The sequence below is a fragment of the Capra hircus genome, chromosome 7, assembly GCF_001704415.2.
Source record: "Capra hircus breed San Clemente chromosome 7, ASM170441v1, whole genome shotgun sequence".
NCBI classification, from domain to species: domain Eukaryota; kingdom Metazoa; phylum Chordata; class Mammalia; order Artiodactyla; family Bovidae; genus Capra; species Capra hircus.
The window spans coordinates 48,009,438-48,028,070 of record NC_030814.1 but is presented as its reverse complement, the minus strand read 5'-3'; the positions used below and the strand labels follow the sequence as shown (position 1 = coordinate 48,028,070).

The window sequence follows — 18,633 nt, the reverse complement described above, 5'->3', positions numbered from 1 at the left end:
AACAATAATTGATTACTGATTTAAATATTGGTTAAACCAAAGTGGAGTAGCTTTCACACTGCATGAGGATCAGTGTTATTTAATGCCATGCAGGTCTCTCCCCAACAAAAAGAACACAATTCACTCCTCATATGACGTAAGATCATCTTCAGTGACAGCTCTTGCCTTACAACTTGGGAAACACTGTCCTAGAGCATCGTGCACAGGAGCCCTTGGAGGGCACGCGGACTGCCATGTCCAACAGCCTCTTTTTGGAGACAGAGACAGAGAGAGGTGGGGGCCTGCCAAAGGTAGCTAGCGAGTGAGCAATAGAGTCCAAGGTTCCAAATATTTTTGTAGGGGCCAAGTGCTACCTCGGGGCTGGTTTGCCCTGAGGACTTCTGTGAAACTTTTTATTTTTGCCCTGTGTAGACCCTGGGTCTGAGGATGCTCAGGAGAACTAAGAATCCTCTAGTACACCCAGGGATGCCCATCTGTTCTCAGCTTCCATGCCTCCAAAACCCAACTACTGGACCCAGGATGGGATAGGCCCCTCCAAAGAACCAACCAAGTCTCCATTCAGCAAGATCTGAATGTAGTTAGTGGGCCAGAAGGCTCCCCAGCGTGTTAGAGGTGAATGCAGGAATCAGATGCCAACACCAGAGTGCCCGCCCACCAATCCATCACTGCAGAGAAGAGGAAGCTTAGAGACGTGAGACTCGGTGTCTCTGGTTGGCCACCAGGGGGCAGCTGGGTGCCAACCAGAGCAGCAGGAAAGTGCCAGCAGAAGAGTGGAAGCTGTGGTCAAGAGGTCAAGCAGGAGGTGGGGAGGGTCTGACCTCTACTCGGGCCACTGCACTAAGTTCCCACATCTGATAGGCCACCTGCGCTGCCTCCGGGAAGAACTGGCCAGCAGCACTGGAATGGAGGGTGTTAGGGAGAGGACAGGAGGGAAGGTCATCGTGGGCACACTTCACACACAACACACACACACACTTCAAGTAAACCCATCTGGCTTTACCCTCTCTCCAGCCGCGGCCTTACCCACTCACCAGAGCCGACCCTTCACCTCTGAGAACCTTCTACCCTGTTTCGACTCCCGACAATGCTAGCTCTGACCAGCAGCCTTCCTGGCCCCCAGTCCCAGGCAGGAGATTTCTCGAATCCCTCATCCTCCCCTTTCCTACATAAGTCTCCCCTCTCAAACACGTCCACGACCAGCTTCGAGCCATGTCATCTCTACCTCTCCTTCTGCCAAGCACCTTGGTTTACCAGCTGCCAGGTAAGTATCTGCTGAACTGAACCAGCTCCTAAGGCACCTACCAAAGGTAAACAGGAGGCTCTCGTATTCCCTGTTTAACTGGATCCTTAGACGTTCCGGAGAAGGGAGATCAGAGTACCTGTTGTTCCCTTCCCAGCAACCCAAATCTGGTCAAGTTATGCTCCAATTTACTTCTCCTCCTGTGACGGGTTCTCTGCTCTCCTTAGGTGAGATTCATGCACCAGGAAGAAGTTCCAGGCCCCGCCACCTCTCAGCCTCATATCTTCCCAGAGCAATACAAAAGTGTGACCTCAGCTACATAAATGAGCCAGGTGGCACCTTCTTATCTCCAGGCTCTCTCTCCACCCCAAACACTCTCCCTCCAGGCCGTGTCTTCACCCCATCACCTTTCTCCCTGGATCTCAGCCTCATTATCTCCAGGAGCCTCCCCACCCCCACCTGGAGAGTTCACATAGACACGTACACCTCCCCACCATGGACACATGCCCAGGTCTGTGTGCTTTCCTAGGCCGGAGGCTTCATCAATGCTTCCCCTCAAGGCCTGCACGTGGAGAGCGCTTAATGCATAGATGCTGAATAAAGGAGCAGCCAGGGCAGGCATCTCTACCTTTTCCATTTAACAGATGATGAGCCAGAGAAGCACCTGAGAAGTTAGCAGCAGGGCCTAGACCCTCATATTCTGATTGCTGACGCACATCCCTAGACTGCTTTCCAAGTTCACATAAGCAGACGTCTCCATGTATGGGAGACCACACTCATGTGTGCGTAACATGGGCGCTCAGACTTTCACCATGCGGTGTTCTGACCTTCGAGGAATTCCCAAGTCCATCTAATCCATCCATCCATCAGAATGAGGTCAAGAGAGTCCTGACCGGCCACACCTGAGGCCACGCCCTCCAGCCTGGGGCCAGGAGGCCACTTACTCATCATCTCCCCCACACAGCTTCAGCAGAGCCTTCTTGTATTCGCCAGAGGTGTCATTCTGGGGAGAAAGACAGAGGGAAAGGTCACCTCTCACCCAGCCCTGGGATCCTCTCAGACAAGAAGGGGAGGTCCTGCATAGCCCCAAACAGGGGCAGGCTGACCATGTGTTTACAGCAGCCCTCACTCTCAGCCTGTCTGGAGGTGACTGAGACCAAACTGTGGTGTGATAGTAAGCACTTACCAACTGGCTCTTTGGGAAAAAGAGAAAAAGTCCTGATCTGTAGCGTTTGCTAATTTCCTCTAGTGGACAATTCCAAGCTACCAGGTATGACTTCACTGCACACGGAATTAAGAATAGATGTTTTGGGGACTTCATTGGTAGTCCAGTGGCTAAGACTCTGCACTTCCAATGCAGGGGGGCTGGGTTCTATCCCTGGTCAGAGAACTAGATCCTACACACCTCAACTAAAGATCCCACACACCACAACAAAGACCTGGAGTGCTGCAGCTAAGACCTGGTGCAGCCAAATAAATAAATATTTTTAAAAATTAGTAAAAGAAGAGATGCTTCCCAAGCCAGTGTGAACTGGCCCCAGCACACCCCTGCCACAACATAACCCTAGCCCAGCCCTCCTATGTGAAATAGTCCATAAAATGGACTGAGCAAAAACACTGGGAAATGCCAAAACCAAACAAATGTATGTTCGATAGACACGGCATATTCTACATCCCTCTTGGGGCCTCATAGTGAATAAACTATAGTGAAGGCTGTGAGAAGTTCTTTGGTAAAGAAGCAGACTTATTTTGCTTCTAGTTTTTCCCAGACGTTTCCCATGAGCTATTTTTGCACACAATGCCTATATAATTCTTCTTTAGAAACACACTTTAGGGAGCACAGCTTGAACTCAGAAAGCTTTATCCCATTCACCCAAAACAAGGAGAAACCATCCAGCTTTACATCTGTCTCTGAAGCAAGTCTCATGGGCTGGACAGCCCAGAGCCACCACCTGGCCCAGGGCCTGCGAGTCCCCAATGAAGCCTCCTCTGGGCTCACCTGGGACGCCTGCCTCTGACCTCCTGCCTCGAGCTGCCTCTAGGAGGCTGACCTCTCACCGCCCTAGTGATGGAGCTTTCATCCCAGATTCAGCTTTGCCCCCATCATGACCCAGTCCTGCCTTCCTCTAAAGAGGTGCCCCATGTCTTAGAAGCACCTTGCTTGTAAGGTGACACTTGCTTCTCTATAGTTGCCTTCAACTCCCTGAAGGTGGCACAGGCAGGGCTCCTGCAATTCCCACGAGACTCCAGCTTTCTAGGATGACACCCTTCCTCCTGGGAGAGCACCCCAGCCCTTTCTGGAGCTCCATGAGCACCTCACCTTGATCATACTGTACAGGGACTTCTCGTACTTGGTCCGGAATATCTCCCGGATGTCGAGCATGTCCAGCTCACTGCGGGAGACCATGATGCGGATCAGGGTGTTGTCCCGAGTCCCCAGGCCCTGTAAGACGAGTGGGTTTGGGGGATGGGGAATTGAGAGGAGGCTAGACTGCTAGGAGTCCCCTGCTCAACTGAAAATACAGTGTTTGTAATAAAACACTAAAATTAACGCGAGAAGCCAAACGTTGCCATTCCCTCTGAAGCTCCCTGATGTCCCTCCTGCTTTTGTCGTCTTCTTCCCCCACCTCGTGTCATTTCTGTCTTTGATTTCCTCATAACTCTAAGCAAGGTATGGTTTAGATTTGCACATTTTGGAGCTCTGTAAATACACCACTGTGCATTATTTGTCCATCTACTCCTGACAGGCATTGGGATGCTTCTAGTTTTTTCATGACATGGACCATACTGCTATGAACACATCATACAGGCGAACGTCTCAGGACAGCTGGACCCAGCTGGGTCCAGTCTGGCGCTGGAAGACAGAGAATGGGCCACTTGCAGGGACTTTGGGCCTGTGGCCTCTGACAACAAATGACTGTGTTCATTCACCCAGGTGCACCATGAAGATACCACCACCCTCTGTGCTGTGTGTGTAAAGTCCCAGGAAAATCTGTTCTCGGTACTCGCCAGGAGCAGAATCCCTGAGTCCCTGCGATGAACATCACAAGTCTTGGCAGGCAATGCCAAAATGTCTTTCACTTCCCATGTACATTATATATAAACATTCTAGTTAATTAGCGTTTAGAAATAAAGCTTGGGCTTCCAACCCAGCTGGCTGGCTGGATTGGGGGTATGATGTCACCGCACCCCCTGAACAATCATGGGAACAGGGTAGGTATCTGGGTGGGAAGGTGTGTGAAAGCCAGCACCCCAGGCTCTGGAGCTCACCTGGGACCAAGTGCCATCACTTGGCTTTATGGCCAATGCCTTGAATGCTCTCTTTGGCCAGTGAACTGGCAAGGATTTGCCAGGGTCCCGACAATCTTGTGGGGGCACACAGAAGCCCTCTCCCCAACCTCGGGTGCATCAACCCCACCACGCACCTTCATGGCCTTGAATAGCCTCTCAGCAAAATACTCTGCAGTGCTCCGGACACACTTCACTGAGAAGAGGAAGGAAGAGGTAGTTATTCTGGCTGCCTTGGAAGGGTGATGGGGTGGTCTGAGCCCTTCTTTATTTCCATTCCTTGGGAGCCACCAAGTTCAAACCTGAGAAGAATCCTGATTCCTGATAATCTGAAATCCCTGAGGACCCCAGGCCCACCACTTTTACCACAAAGCCAGGGAACAGAGAAATCAGAACATGGGCCTGTTGTAATGTTGGGAGTGCAAAGACCCCCTTCATCTTTCTGGTCCTTTGGTGTTTCAAGGAACTGGGTTGGGTGGGGAGGACCTGAGGTGGGGCTAGGCAAGGTGGTTCTTTAGAGTCTGCTATGACAAAACATGTGCTGCTGCTGCTGAGTCGCTTCAGCCGTGTCCGACTCTGTGCGACCCCACAGACGGCAGCCCACCAGGCTCCCCCGTCCCTGGGATTCTCCAGGCAAGAACACCGGAGTGGGCTGCCATTTCCTTCTCCAATGCATGAAAGTGAAAAGTGAAAGGGAAGTCGCTCAGTCGTGTCCAACCCTTAGCATGGACTGCAGCCTACTAGGCTCCTCCATCCATGGGATTTTCCAGGCAAGAGTACTGGAGTGGGGTGCCACTGCCTTCTCCGGATAGAACATGTGAGACGAGTGCAATTGTGCGGTAGTTTGAACATTCTTTGGCATTGCCTTTCTTTGGGACTAGAATGAAAGCTGACCTTTTCCAGTCCTGTGGCCACTGCTGAGTTTTCCAAATTTGCTGGCATATTGAGTGCAGCACTTTCACAGCATCATCTTTCAGGATTTGAAACAGCTCAACTGGAATTCCATCACCTCCACTAGCTTTGTTCGTAGTGATGCTTTCTAAGGCCCACTTAACCTCACATTCCAGGATGTCTGAATCTAGATGAGTGATCACACCATTGTGATTATCCAGGTCGTGAAGATATTTTTTGTACATTTCTTCTGTGTATTCCTGCCACCTCTTCTTAATATCTTCTGCTTCTGTTAGGTCCATACCATTTCTGTCCTTTATTGTGCCCATCTTTGCATGAAATGTTCCCTTGGTATCTCTAATTTTCTTGAAGAGACCTCTAGTCTTTCCCATTCTGTTCTTTTCCTCTATTTCTTTGCATTGACCGCTGAAGAAGACTTTCTTATCTCTTCTTGCTATTCTTTGGAACTCTGCATTCAGAAGCTTATATCTTTCCTTTTCTCCTTTGTTTTTCACCTCTCTTGTTTTCACAGCTATTTGTAAGGCCTCCCCAGACAGCCATTTTGCTTTTTGACATTTCTTTTCCATGGGGATGGTCTTGATCCCTGTCTCCTGTACAATGTCACGAACCTTATTCCATAGTTCATCAGGGATTCTATCTATCAGATGTAGGCCCTTAAATCTATTTCTCACTTCCACTGTATAATCATAAGGGATTTGATTTAGGTCATACCTGAATGGTCTAGTGGTTTTCCCTACTTTCTTCAATTTGAGTCTGAATTTGGTAATAAGGAGTTCATGATCTGAGCCACAGTCAGCTCCTGGTCTTGTTTTTGTTGACTGTATAGAGCTTCTCCATCTTTGGCTGCAAAGAATATAATCAATCTGATTTTGGTGCTGAGTGAACTCCAGGAGTTGGTGATGGACAGGGAGGCCTGGTGTGCTGCAATTCATGGGGTCGCAAAGAGTCGGACACGACTGAGCGACTGAACTGAACTGAATGACAGAACATTACTGGCCCAACCTCTGGATCTTGCTGGCAGAGTGGGGCCACAACCTGATTACCTGAGATAGGGTTGGTGGGGGACAGCTCTGGGCGAGAGGATGAGTGCTGGGCCTTAGCTTGTTCCCAAGAAACACACTCATGCAACCTGTCCCAGGCTCAGACACAGTGACCCTTGGAACATCTGGTTGGCAAACTGACATTCTGGTCTTCTTCTTCCCACCTCCATACCATAGAGTTCTTTCCATTCTTAGCCCTGTGTTCCTGGGCCAGAGTCCCAGAATGCCTTGGGAATGCGGTGTCAGGATGTGCCCACAGCCTCTGGGTCAGGCGGCTCGCTCCCCACCCCCATTTACCAGATGAGGAAACTGAGGCCCACTGAGCATTAAGTGACTTTCTCCAAGTCAACAGCAGACTGAGAAGAAGCCTGAGTTTTGAATCTTGACTAGTCAACTCCTGGCTTCCACCATGCCCCGAGTACTCCAATTCATTACAAAACTACCCCTTGGCAAGAGATACAGCCTCTGTGAGCTGTGGTTTTCTCATCCGTGAAATGGAGATGATGACAGTGTCCACTCCTGGGTCATGTGTAAAGAGTAAACACTCAGTGGAGCACCAGGCACACAGCAGATGCTCCACAAAACCCGCTCTCCTGATCATGACTTCCTGACCCCTGACCCCATGTGCTTTTCGGCCCCATCACAAACATGGGAGGAGGGAGCGGGAGGCAGCAGTGTCCAAGGCTTGACCCCCAGCCCCCAGGCCTCGGCCACACGGCCCTAGCTAAACCTTTAGAATTCACCACCCATCTGGTTTTCTCCTTCCCATCTCCATACCATACAATCCCCATGTCCCTGGGCCAGAGTCCCTGAATCCCTCAAAGGCCCTGGAAATGTAACCTCGGACATACCCACAGCCAGCATCAGCTTCTCAAAGTCCCCGGACAGCTCCCCTCGGATGCTGGCTTCAATCGGCTTCCCCGTGGTCTTCAGATACTCATCAAACACTGAGTCAGACAGAGAGACGGGGTGTCAAAGGCACCCTCATCACACTGGATGCAACAGGGACTTCAGCAGGGGAGATGCAGTGGCCAGGACCAGATCGCCACGGGAAAGGCAGGGCTGGCACTTAGGGAGGTGGCGGGAAGGTCGTGCACATCACCGGCCACCACGCAGCCTCACTGTGTCTGCTGTGAGGGACTGTGTACACATCCCGCTCCACCATGAAGACAGGGACTGTACTGAGACGGAGGGGCTGAACACCCTGTAAAGACCTCTTATAAGGGACCACGGAAGCCACGGTGTTAAAATCAGGACGAGTGTCTGGGTTGTGGGTGAAGCATTATCATGCTCCTTAGCAGAAAAGGAAATGAGAAAAGAAATCTTGACACAACCCCCAGGGGACAGCTGCAGGTCTTCTCTGGAGCTCACCCAACCGGAGATGCTGCTTGCTACGATTCCCCAGAATGTAAATGAACTGGGCTTCATCTGTTCCCCATTTCAGTTCCCCTGCCTCGTACAGGTCCTGGAGGGGGAGAAGTGGGGCTTAATTAAGAGAAGAAACCTCAGGAAACAGAACTTAACAGCCAAGCCACTCAGAACCACTGCCAGATCCTTGAACATGCTAGTAATTGCATCTCCTTTCTTTCTGGGGAAACTCCTATTCAACCTTCAGGGCCCAGATTAAACATCCCATTTGTTTTCAAAGCACTTCCTGATGTCCCCAGGCAGAGTTCTCTTTCCCTTACTCCCTCTTCTAGACTTTTGCGTCTTTATAGCTTTGATTCACTGTATATTATAATATATAATATTTATATGCCTGGCTTCCCACTACAGCGTCGACTCCTCAAGAACAGGAATTATGTTCTACATTCTCGGTATCTACCTACAGTATCACTGGCATATAGCGGGAGCTCAAAACACCTGGAATATATGGTATATCCAAAGAAAATGTGACTGTGTGATTAACTTATGTCTGACTCCCCAGTACTGTTTGACTTTGCTCATTTGTGATTCCCCAATGCTTGGCATTCAGGATGATTGGCATATAGTGACTGTTCAATAAATATTAATTAACTGAATGAAAAATGAACAAATAATGAAAGCTCCAAGATACATCCCACCAGCTTTACATACGCTGTGTGCCTTTGAAAGGTAACTCCAACCCTTCCTTCAGCGAAGCACTGTATACTGATGGCGGTGAGTCAGTTATTTTTGGTATCTGACGCAAATTACTTTGCCTCCATCCCTCCCCCTTCTTGGGCTGCCTGGCTGTGCCCAGCAATCTCCACTGGTGCTTATTTACCTGAACGTCCTGCTGCACCAAGTCCTCGCTCACTACGTCATCCTCCTCCCTGGTACCCTGGGAAGAAAAACAAGGGACACTGGATCAAATACCAGAGCTGGGAGAAAGCCTGGATGCCAGTGGTGGAGACAGGGAGCACTAGGAAAACCACGGTGGTCCGGGGTGTCCAGGGGAAGAGACTGACAGCTGCCACCGGAACAAGACCGCAGCACCTGGGAATTCCCTGGTGGTTCGGTGCTTAGGACTCTGCACTCTCACTGCTTCAGGCCGGGGTTCAATCCTTGGTTGGGGAACAAAAATGCCACAAGCTGCAGGGTGCGGCCACACACACAGAAGACCACAGCATCTATTTTGCAGGGAATCACAGGGTCCCTACCATTGGATTCTCCCCTTATCCTTGGAGTGTGGACCAAACAGGGCAGTCCTGAGAATAAGCAGGACTGCTGTTGCCAGAACTTTTCGATTATTCAAAAGAACCCAGAGATCTGATTTTGGAGCAAAATCTCTCTAGTTTTAAATGTTAGCAACTAACTCAAAGTGTTAAAAAAAAAAAAAAAACCACAGGCAAAGGAAAATGAACAAAGGAAAAAGCAGCCTGAGTAGGTAGACTTCAGCTGTGACACCACTGTGCATCCTCTTCATGCTCTTTTTTATGTTGTTACGTCATCCTTGGTTGGGAGGGAGCAGCAGGGATGGGAAAGCCATGGCAAGAGAGAGGCCGGAGCATAGAGGAGGGGGTACTTGTGGGGAGAAAAAGGAGGACAGAGAAGCACAAGAGAGACAGGGTGTGTGAAAAAAAATGCAGGTCACCTGCCTGTGCAAAACACGGGGGACAGAACAGACCCTGGATGCTCAGCTTCTACACTCAGGCAAGCCAAAGAGACCATCTCAGGTTTGAGGATAAGACGGGGAGAGGGGGAGAGGTGGCCAGAAAACACGAGGAGGACTTTCCACCTGAGGAGCCACCAAGGAGCCTCTCACGAGCCACACTGTCTAGGGGAACAGGGACAAGGTGCTCCAAGCCCTCTACATCCTGGGGGAGAGCTCGGGGAGGGCCCCAGGGTAGACCAACCTGCAGCAGGACCACGAGCATCTTCCGGAAGTGGCCAGAGGTGTCCCCAGTGATGTCAGCCTCCAGGTCTCGCTCGTAGGCTGCCAGGAAGGAGCACAAGCTCTGGTCCCACCTCCAGAACATCCCAGGGAACTAGGATAGAGGTCCCCGCTGCCCCTAAAATACTGATATTTCTTACAAATCCCCAAATCCAGTCTCCACACTGGCCGTGCAAGACCCAGGCTGTATTTTCACAATGCTTTGTGCTGACTCACGACATGGTGGGATGGAATCTGCACACATCTCTATCCTCACCTGTGGCATCCTACTCCAGACACCACTGTTGCTCACCTGGACAGTGGCTACAGCCTTCTGACTGTTCTTTCTGCTTCTCCGATCCAGAACAACACGAGTGACTGTCTTAGAGCCCACACTCCTCACGGGCTCCTCTGCTTCCCACTGCTGCTGCTGCTAAGTTGCTTCAGTCGTGTCTGACTCTGTGCGACCCCATAGACGGCCTCCTACCAGGCTCCTCTGTCCCTGGGATTCTCCAGGCAAGAACACTGGAGTGGGTTGCTTCCCACTAGGTTTGGAATAAACATTGTCTCTTTGCCTTGGCCTGCATGGCCCTGTGTAATCCTGTCCCGCTCTCTGCTGTTCTAGCCTTGCACTGGACACCAGGCTTATTCTGCCTGGGGGTCTTTGGACTTGTCATTCCCTCTCCTGCCAGGGTCTTCTCCCTACTCTGTGTACAACTGGCTCCTGCTCGTCTCCTCCCAAAACAGGCTTCCCCAACCACCTATCTGAAGCATGTCCTCTCCAAGTTGGATGCTTGTTTTCTGTCTTGTGTCCTTCATAACTCTTTACCACGTGTCATCATCCCATTTGTTTACCTGTTTATTATCTATATCCCTCATTATCTCATTAATACATATGCTCTCAGGCAGGAACGGTATGGATGCCCACCACCATATGCTGAGAACCCAGCAGAAAGTAGGTACTTACTAAATGGATAGACGGATGGACAGACAGATCAGAGGGAAGGAGGAAAAAAGGTGGAAGGGTAGAGTCTTAGGGTCCCTACTCTTGTGAGCACCTTCGTTACACATCTGAAAAACCTTGAATGGCCCCTCTTGCCCATCTCACCATCTTTGTACGCTGCCACCAGCTGGTGGATCTGCTCGTTGGTCCGAGAAGCCAAGATCTCAATGAGGCACTTCTCATCGGTCCCAATGCCCTGGGAGGAAAGAAGGGGCATGTGAGTCAAGGACTGAGATGGGAGGCTACCATCCCCGAGTTGGGAACCTGGGGTGGTCAGAGCTGGGAAACCCCCAGCACTCAGGGTGTTCCTAACACAGGTCTTAGGCATTGATCCAGAGCTGCAGCCCTGAAAACCTAAAGATGGGAGTTCTAGTGCTGCCTCTGCCTGCGACTTGCTTTGTGATGGCTCATTAAAAAACTTCATCTTCCTGGGCCTTACTTTTCTCATCCTTAAAATGGAAATAATTCTAGTTGCTCTGCCGAGCTCACAGAAAGAATGAGAATGTGATCATCTCTTACACTGCTAAGTTTACTAGCTTATGAAAACAAGTCCATATAGCTCATCTGAGACAAAGATCATAGCACTTTATAAACTGTAAAGTGCTGAGTTACACTCAAAGGCCTTTGAGCTCTCCCTGATTTGTAGGGAGAAACCGTCCACCTCCACTAGCCTGGGCGGCCCCTCATATCCTGAACACACTTCCACAACCACTTCCTCTCCAGCCTAGAATGACCTGCCCATTCTAGTCAACCAAACCTTCTCCAGGCTTCAGGCCCAACTCGATCCCCTCATCTTCTGTGATGCCCTCTCCAGCCACCCCAAACCCAGGGCCTGTCCTCCCGATCTTTACCATGCCCCCAGCCTTTGGGTGTTGGACACAATCTGTTTCCACATCCCCATGTCCTGTTTCCTCAGGACTATAAGCGACTGGGGCGGGGTGTGGGCCCAGGGCCCCCTTTCACAGGGTGGGCCTCACACCAACACCTATGTCACCTCCATCCATCTGGACGGACCATGGCACCCTCTGGGACAGGACTTGGGCTGCTGCCTCAAAGCAGGGCTTATGTGTGGGGTGGGTGTAGGGCTCACTGAATTTCCGCTGTAGAAGCTGCAATCTCCCATGAACCACACCCCCAACCCTCACACACACAGAGACCCTGCTTCTTACCGAGATGGCATCTTTAATTTCTTTGGCATCAGCATAGGCAGGTGGCCTCATAAGACCCACAATCAGTCGTTCAAACTTCCCCGTCAACTCATACTTCAAGTCTGCAATGAGATCCTGGTTGTGGGAGGGAGGAGGAGATGGAAGAAGATGGGGAAGAGCAGTTATAATGATAAGAATTACTCTGAATGAGGACTTATTCTGTACAGGCACTGAGCGAAGTAATATAACTTAATCATCACTCTGGGGGTACATACCATCATTGGCCTTCAGAAATGGGCTTAGAGACATCAGGTAACCTGCCCAGAGGCACGCAGCTAGCAGACGGCAGGATTGCAGTCCAAAGCACAGTGCCCCCTCCCTGCCGCTATGTGTTCACTTGTTCACTGTGTCTCTCCCACTGTGAGTCCACAGGTTGACACCCTCGGGTCTTATTTATCTGGGTAGCCCTAACCCCTAGCACAGTGCCCGGCAGGTGCGCTAGATGCAATTATGGTTGAATGATCCCTGCCTGACTGAGAGAAGAAAAAAGGAGGGCAGAAGTGCCAGCATAGAAGCTGAGCTGGAGTAAAATACTCAGGAAAGGGCCTGGATGAATCAGAGCATGCCTCCTCCGCCCCCAACCCTCTGGTTGTCATGGTTACCTTGCCATAGAGGGACTTGTAGTTCTGGCAGATCTCCTGCCTCTGCCTGTTGCTCCGGGAAATAATCAACTCCAGGATGGCCTCCTTGTCACTGCCTAGAAGAGGGGAGGCACCCGTCACCCTACCCACCCTGCCTCCAGGAAGCCCAACAGGGGTGCTCCCTGCAGTCCTCGGTATCAGCCTTCTGCTCGTGAGAATCAGTGGCATCAGAGGGGGGCTCTGTGGGGACCTGGCGAGCCCCTCTGAGAGAGATGCTAGCACATGATGGTCCATGATCTAGCTCCTCGTCACACACCCCAGGAAACTGGGGCCCAGAGAGAAGCATGGAGTCCCCCGCGGTCTCCCAATGAGCTTGGCTTAGAGAAGCCCAGGTGTCCTAACGTCTAGGATGGGTTCTTTCACTGACAGGAAAAATAAAAGAAAATAATAAGCTGCAAATTGAGGGTAGTGCTTACCCGCAAGACAAAAGGCAAAGTGATGTTATCCGGAGGGGGACCTACCCTGATGTTTCAGCTACGTGAGTGAGCAAGTGCCGCTCTCAAGCTGGGTGGCAGGTCTACTGGTAAAGTGGACCTGGAATGTGCATGGCCTGGAATGGGCATGTGTGCTAAGTCGCTCAAGTCATGTCTGACTCTGAGACCCTGTGGATCATAGCCCACCAGGCTCCTCTGTCCGTGAGATTCCCCAAGCAAAACTACTGGAGTGGGCTGTCATGTCCCTCTCCAGGGGATCTTCCTGGGCCAGGGACTGAACCCGCATCTCTTATATCTCCTGCATTGGCAGGCGGGTTCTTTACCACTAGCGCCGTTGGAAGAGTCCATTATAAAATTATAAAAAGAAGAGACAAGGGGATGTCCCGGCAGTCCACTGGTTAGGAGTCTGCACTTCCACTGCAGGGGCCCAGGTTCAGTCACTGGTTGGGGAACTTAGATCCTGCATGCCATGTATCGTGGCCAAAAAAAAAAAAAAAAGAGAGAGAGAGAGAGAGAGACAAAAGAATGACTGAATAACCAAAAGGGGGGACACCCCCAAGCCTAGGTGAGTCCTGCTTCCTTCCCTGCGGGCCCCTTTCCCCGCAGTGGCTGAGCACCCACCAAAGCCCTTCATGGCATTGTACAGAGTCTCAGCATCCTGGCTGGGGTTGAAGTCGGGGAAGTCACAGACGGAGCCCCGGTACTTGGCACCCTGTGGAGAGACAAGCAGAGGGTGTGCTGCTGACCTGGCCCTGAACAGGGCTCCCAGTCCCAACCCCAGCTTACCTTCCAACCCTGGCCATGGGATAAAAGTCCCTGCTGCTCCTAAAATGCTCAGATATTTGTTACAAATCCCCAAACTCAGCCTCCATAATGGCATGGCAAGAGCCGGGGGGTATTTCCAGTCTTTGGACTGAACAAAGACAATGCAACAGAATCTGCCATGTCTCCATCCTCAGCTGCACTGCTTCACCCCAGACCGCGGCCGCTCACCCGGACAGTGGCTCAGCTCCCTGCCCCTAAAGCGGAGAGCCGGCTACAGAAAGCCACAGCCAGGGTAGGGAGGGCTATCCCCGTACCTCCTGCCAGCACTTGCCCCAAGGACAGTGCCTTTTCCCCGTGGCAGGAAGGCTCAGTCAAGCCTCGAGCTCTGCACCACCTTCCCAGAACCTGGGACAGATAAGAGCCCAGACTGCGTGCAGGGGGTGGGAATGCTTTCTGCAAAACAAACAAGAGCCCCTCATGTGTTTCTGTCTCTCTGCGGTGTAGAAAGCCCTTTCACCTTTATAAATGTGATTATTATGGCATTTTGTAGAAGCACTTAAGATGATCTCTGTCAAAAAAAGAAAAAAAAAAAGATGATCTCTGTCACAGAAACAAAGAAACCGAGCCCCACAAAGGGAAGCCACAGAACTCACATCTCTGTCCAGTGACCCTTTGTTCTCCAGCTCCAGAAACCTTGCAGCTGCCAGCTTCCAAGGGGGAGAGGGGTGCCTTGGCCCAGAGTGGGAGGCCCAGAGTCACCCTCAGAATCTGCCCTGATGAGGTGCCACTCCTCTGGGCCCAGTAAACTGAGCCGTGAGCTGGCATCTGAGGACAAGCTGGCTGGGTCGTTGGGGCAAAGGTAGGGAGCGAATCTTAGATGTTAAACCTGAATGCACAAAGGGCTGTTCACAGAGAAGTCAGATGAGGGTCGGACACACAGCCCTGAGAACCACGGGGCCCAGAGAGCAACCAAGAGCTGAGTGGAGGATGCCAGAGCCTGGGGCACTAGGCACACTGCATGGCGACTGGGCACTTAGCCTGTGCCAGGCCTTCGCTACACAAAGGGTTGAAGATTACGGGAGAAAGAAGACCCAAGCCTGACTTTCATGAGCTTCCAACCCAGCGGAGGAGAGAGACTAGCCTACAAATTAGCATAGAGCTAGTAATAAATACTCCAGGAATGCAGGAAAAGAGTGGAGGGCGATTCAAGCTGGATGAGGGGATCGGGACGGGTGGAGTGGCTCACATAATCCTGTTTGAAAAAATAAGGAGTGCATGGGAGCCCGTGAGCCTCCGGACCATCTCCTGGGTCTCCCAGCGCCCACACCACAGGGCCTGGCCAGGCGTTCAGGGGCCCTGTGGTTTATGTCTGCCATTGCTGGCTCCTCCGAGGTATGCACGCGTGGGCACAGAAGTGCTATTTAAAGTTCTGGCAAAACGGACGACCAGAAAGGGATACAGCTCCCTTCCCGCCACCCGTGAATCCCCTGCAACCTAATCGCACTGCTGGGCAGAGAAGGAAGGAGTAACACAGGCCAACTATCCGGACCAGAAAAGAGACACTCCCTTTAGAAAGCTCCACGAGAGTCTGTCTTGCCCATGTCACTTATGTTACCCCAGCACCTAGCTCAGGGCTTGGCACAACTAGGCACTCTACTGGCTTCTTAGGTAGACAGGTGTGCGAGCGGATATGTGACTGTGAACACACCCAGAGCAGATCAAAGACTTCCTGGAAAGGAAGTCTAAGTTGAGCAGAGCGCTAAAGGATGAGCAACAGCTGGCCCAAGGGGTGGGGGAGGGGAGGAAAGGCTTCACACAGAGAGGCAGCATGGCCGAGGTCCGGAGCTAAGAGCAAGCAGGAGCACTCAGGGAGGCGGGCCCAGATTCTTCAGTGCTTATGCAGATGTCCAAAGCTGCCAAGATGGTGGGATTGTAAGTGGCCAGGAAGGAAGGAGAAGAGGGCAAGACGGCAGCGGAGCCCCCAGGAAGAAGGGCAGAGGTCCTGGCAGAAAGTTGCCACCTTCCCTCCGGCCCCTGTCCCTCCTCACCCCAGGGTGGGGACGGAGGCTGCAGCTGAAAGATGAGGCTGTATGGAGCAGAGAAGTCTAACTTCAGACACAAGGCCCGATCAAAAGGCTCCCTTAGCGGTGGGCTTGGCCTGCAGCATGGCAGTCTTTCTCCCTCTGTGGGTCTTTGCACAGTGATAATAAATAGCCTGCCAGCACGATCACAGCCACTGGGAGAGGGGGGCTCCAGCGCCCCCAGCACTGGTCACATTTAGACACGCAGGAACAGTCCTTCAAATCGCCCAGGTTTCCCACCGTCAGTCATTCTCACACCAACCTGGTGAATTTGCCATTTCCAAGCGCCACCTGAGTGGCCAACACTGCTCCTTCACCTCACCCTGACTGCCTGCCACTCCCCCCGCAGACAGTTTCCTGGCCCTGTACCCCGCAAAGGGAGGGGAGAGAGGAGGAGAAAGAACTTTCCACCCTGAAATATTCAGCAGGCCCTGAGGCCCAGCTGATGAGCAGCTGGGACCCCGGGCTGCACGCAGGCTGCTGCTTGGGCAGGCGTGCTGAGGCCTCTTGGGAGCTGAAGCAATGTGACTCAGAGAAATGGCTGCGTGGCAGGGACTCTGCCTGAGAGCCGCCTGGACTGGGCCTGCCCCAGGCCTCCCTCTGCAGCTCTGAAGTTGCAGATACCAGCCCCCTTGCCCCGTCCTCAGACTGCTCTTATTGCCACCTTTATGTTCAAACCAGAACACCTCTGCAAAACAGAGGCCACAGGACCTTGTGTGATGTCACAGAGTCCCAGAAGCATGATCTTCCCTCCACTGAGGTCCCCACTTCTGGAAGGAAAGATGGGGGGATGGCACAAGGGTCACAGCAGAAGTAACTGGGAGTGACCCGAACCAGAGAAAAGATGGGGTGGCTTGTTCTATGCCTGTGTGTGTTCATGTGTGAGCACGCATGTGTGTTGGGAAAGGGGCACACTAGGAGCAGAGTTGGGGTGCTAAGAATTAGGAGCATTAGACACAATCTACAGCTCAGTGGAGGGAAGATCATTCTCGCTCTTCTCTAGCCTGTGTGTTAGATGATTTAGCCCAACAGCAGCCTTATATAAGTGTTCTGAGCACAGTTAAGGTGGACAAGGCTAAGCACTGATGTTCAGTGGGGTAGGTGAGTTAGATGCATTTTCAACTTAAGACATTTTCAACTCACCATGGGTTTACTGGGAGGTAACCCCATTGCAAGTCAAGGAGGATCTGTACTGTCTTCAGCTCCCTCCTGCCACCCCCAGCCCTCACACTCCAAGCATCCAAATTGCTTTTACTGCCCTGCACACACTACATTCTCTCCCCTCTGGTCCAGGATCCCCTCTATTCTCAGCCCCCTTGCTCTTCCCAAGTAGCTCTCTCCAGTTCCTAGTTCCTCAACCTGCATTCTCCCAGAGCACCCATCAGAGCATCAGCACCACGCATGAGCATAGGGGGCTTCAACTCATCCCACAGGACAAGGGACTCCTAGAGCCCTCCTGGAATTCTTGCTTGCAGGATGTCTGTGGCTGCTGGTCCATGGTGACAAGAAAGCACAGGTCAGCCAGGCAGACAGTAGGGTCTTGGAGCACTGGACCAGGAGTCCAAAAATGCGTGTCCTGGCCACCTGGCTCCCAGGGCCTGATCTGTCCACTAGGGTCATCTGGCATCCTGCAATTCAAGTATCTCTCTGGAAGTAACTCTAGGACGACACGGGAAGTGGGGAGCAGCAAGAATTATGCCTTGGATCACGGTCTGTAACCACTAACACCCTCTCCGGTCACAGAGGCCACTTGTGCAAAGTGTGTTCTCAGAGGCTGACAGGGAGGCCATGGCTAAGACTCTTTTGAGCACTGATCTCACATCATATAATACACTGTGCTCTTCAAGAATTGTGAATAAATATCCTTAAGACCTTCGTGCATTGGGTGGCAAGTCATGAAGATGGGGACAACGTTTAGTTATCACAGAGCTCAATCACCTCATAATGGAAACTCGGGCCCCCAAGAAGGTAAAGAACTCACCCAAGATTGTGCAGCTCCTATATTATGTCTGTGGCCAATAGCTCTATGATCAACATGAGGACCAAAGGGGCCAAGTCAGGGGTCTCTTTGTTTTATTCTTCCTTTTCAACCCCATCGTTTCAGTGACCATGTCTTTTTCTCTAAGGCCAGCTGACAGGGATCACTTTCAGGCAAACCCTGGCACAGAGCAATACTTCTGACCAGGGCAGAAACGTAATCTTGGCTACACACAGGAGTAACATCTCTGATATACCTCAAATTCTATAGCCCGGCAAAGTACTCAGATGGCATGAAAGACTGGGGCCGTCCAAGGCAGGGAAACTTCATCCCAAATGCCAGTGACAGGGAACACTTTCACCTCCAGAGCAGGGAGCATCGTCTAAAGTTTTTGCCAGTCCAGTATCCATCTCCCTGCCAGGGGGAACCACTCTTGGGCCATGCAGTTCAGGAAGGAGCAACTCCACTACCCAGATCCAAGTTACCCAGGCCCAGCCAATGAAAACCAAACCTGGGTCTTCCCCTGGAATCATGTGGTATAAATCATGTTGTTTCCTGCATGTTGCCCAGGAAGCAGAAGGGAAGCCTAGAGCTTCTGGTAGCTAGTATGAGAAATCAAGGAAGAATCTGTCCAAGAATGAAGCCACCCAGATGACACCCAGGTCATGGAGGCAGAATCCTGACAATATCAGATGGACCCCTGGATCCA

General features: G+C 51.6%; 1 protein-coding gene across 2 annotated transcripts in view; it reads right to left on the bottom strand.

The window, feature by feature from the left end:
• The window catches only part of ANXA6 (annexin A6), a 48,923-nt gene that overhangs the window by 20,167 nt on the left and 10,123 nt on the right, over positions 1-18,633 (bottom strand). For both annotated transcript variants that reach the window (XM_005683185.3, XM_005683186.3), the window contains exons 3-14: positions 13,722-13,812; positions 12,628-12,722; positions 11,987-12,100; positions 10,923-11,013; positions 9,798-9,877; positions 8,726-8,782; positions 7,852-7,945; positions 7,332-7,427; positions 4,666-4,724; positions 3,561-3,683; positions 2,185-2,243; positions 819-897 (exon numbers count right to left, since the gene is read on the bottom strand). In XM_005683185.3, the coding sequence (XP_005683242.3) occupies positions 819-897; positions 2,185-2,243; positions 3,561-3,683; positions 4,666-4,724; positions 7,332-7,427; positions 7,852-7,945; positions 8,726-8,782; positions 9,798-9,877; positions 10,923-11,013; positions 11,987-12,100; positions 12,628-12,722; positions 13,722-13,812 (1,038 nt within the window). The remainder of the gene's footprint in view (positions 1-818; positions 898-2,184; positions 2,244-3,560; positions 3,684-4,665; positions 4,725-7,331; positions 7,428-7,851; positions 7,946-8,725; positions 8,783-9,797; positions 9,878-10,922; positions 11,014-11,986; positions 12,101-12,627; positions 12,723-13,721; positions 13,813-18,633) is intronic.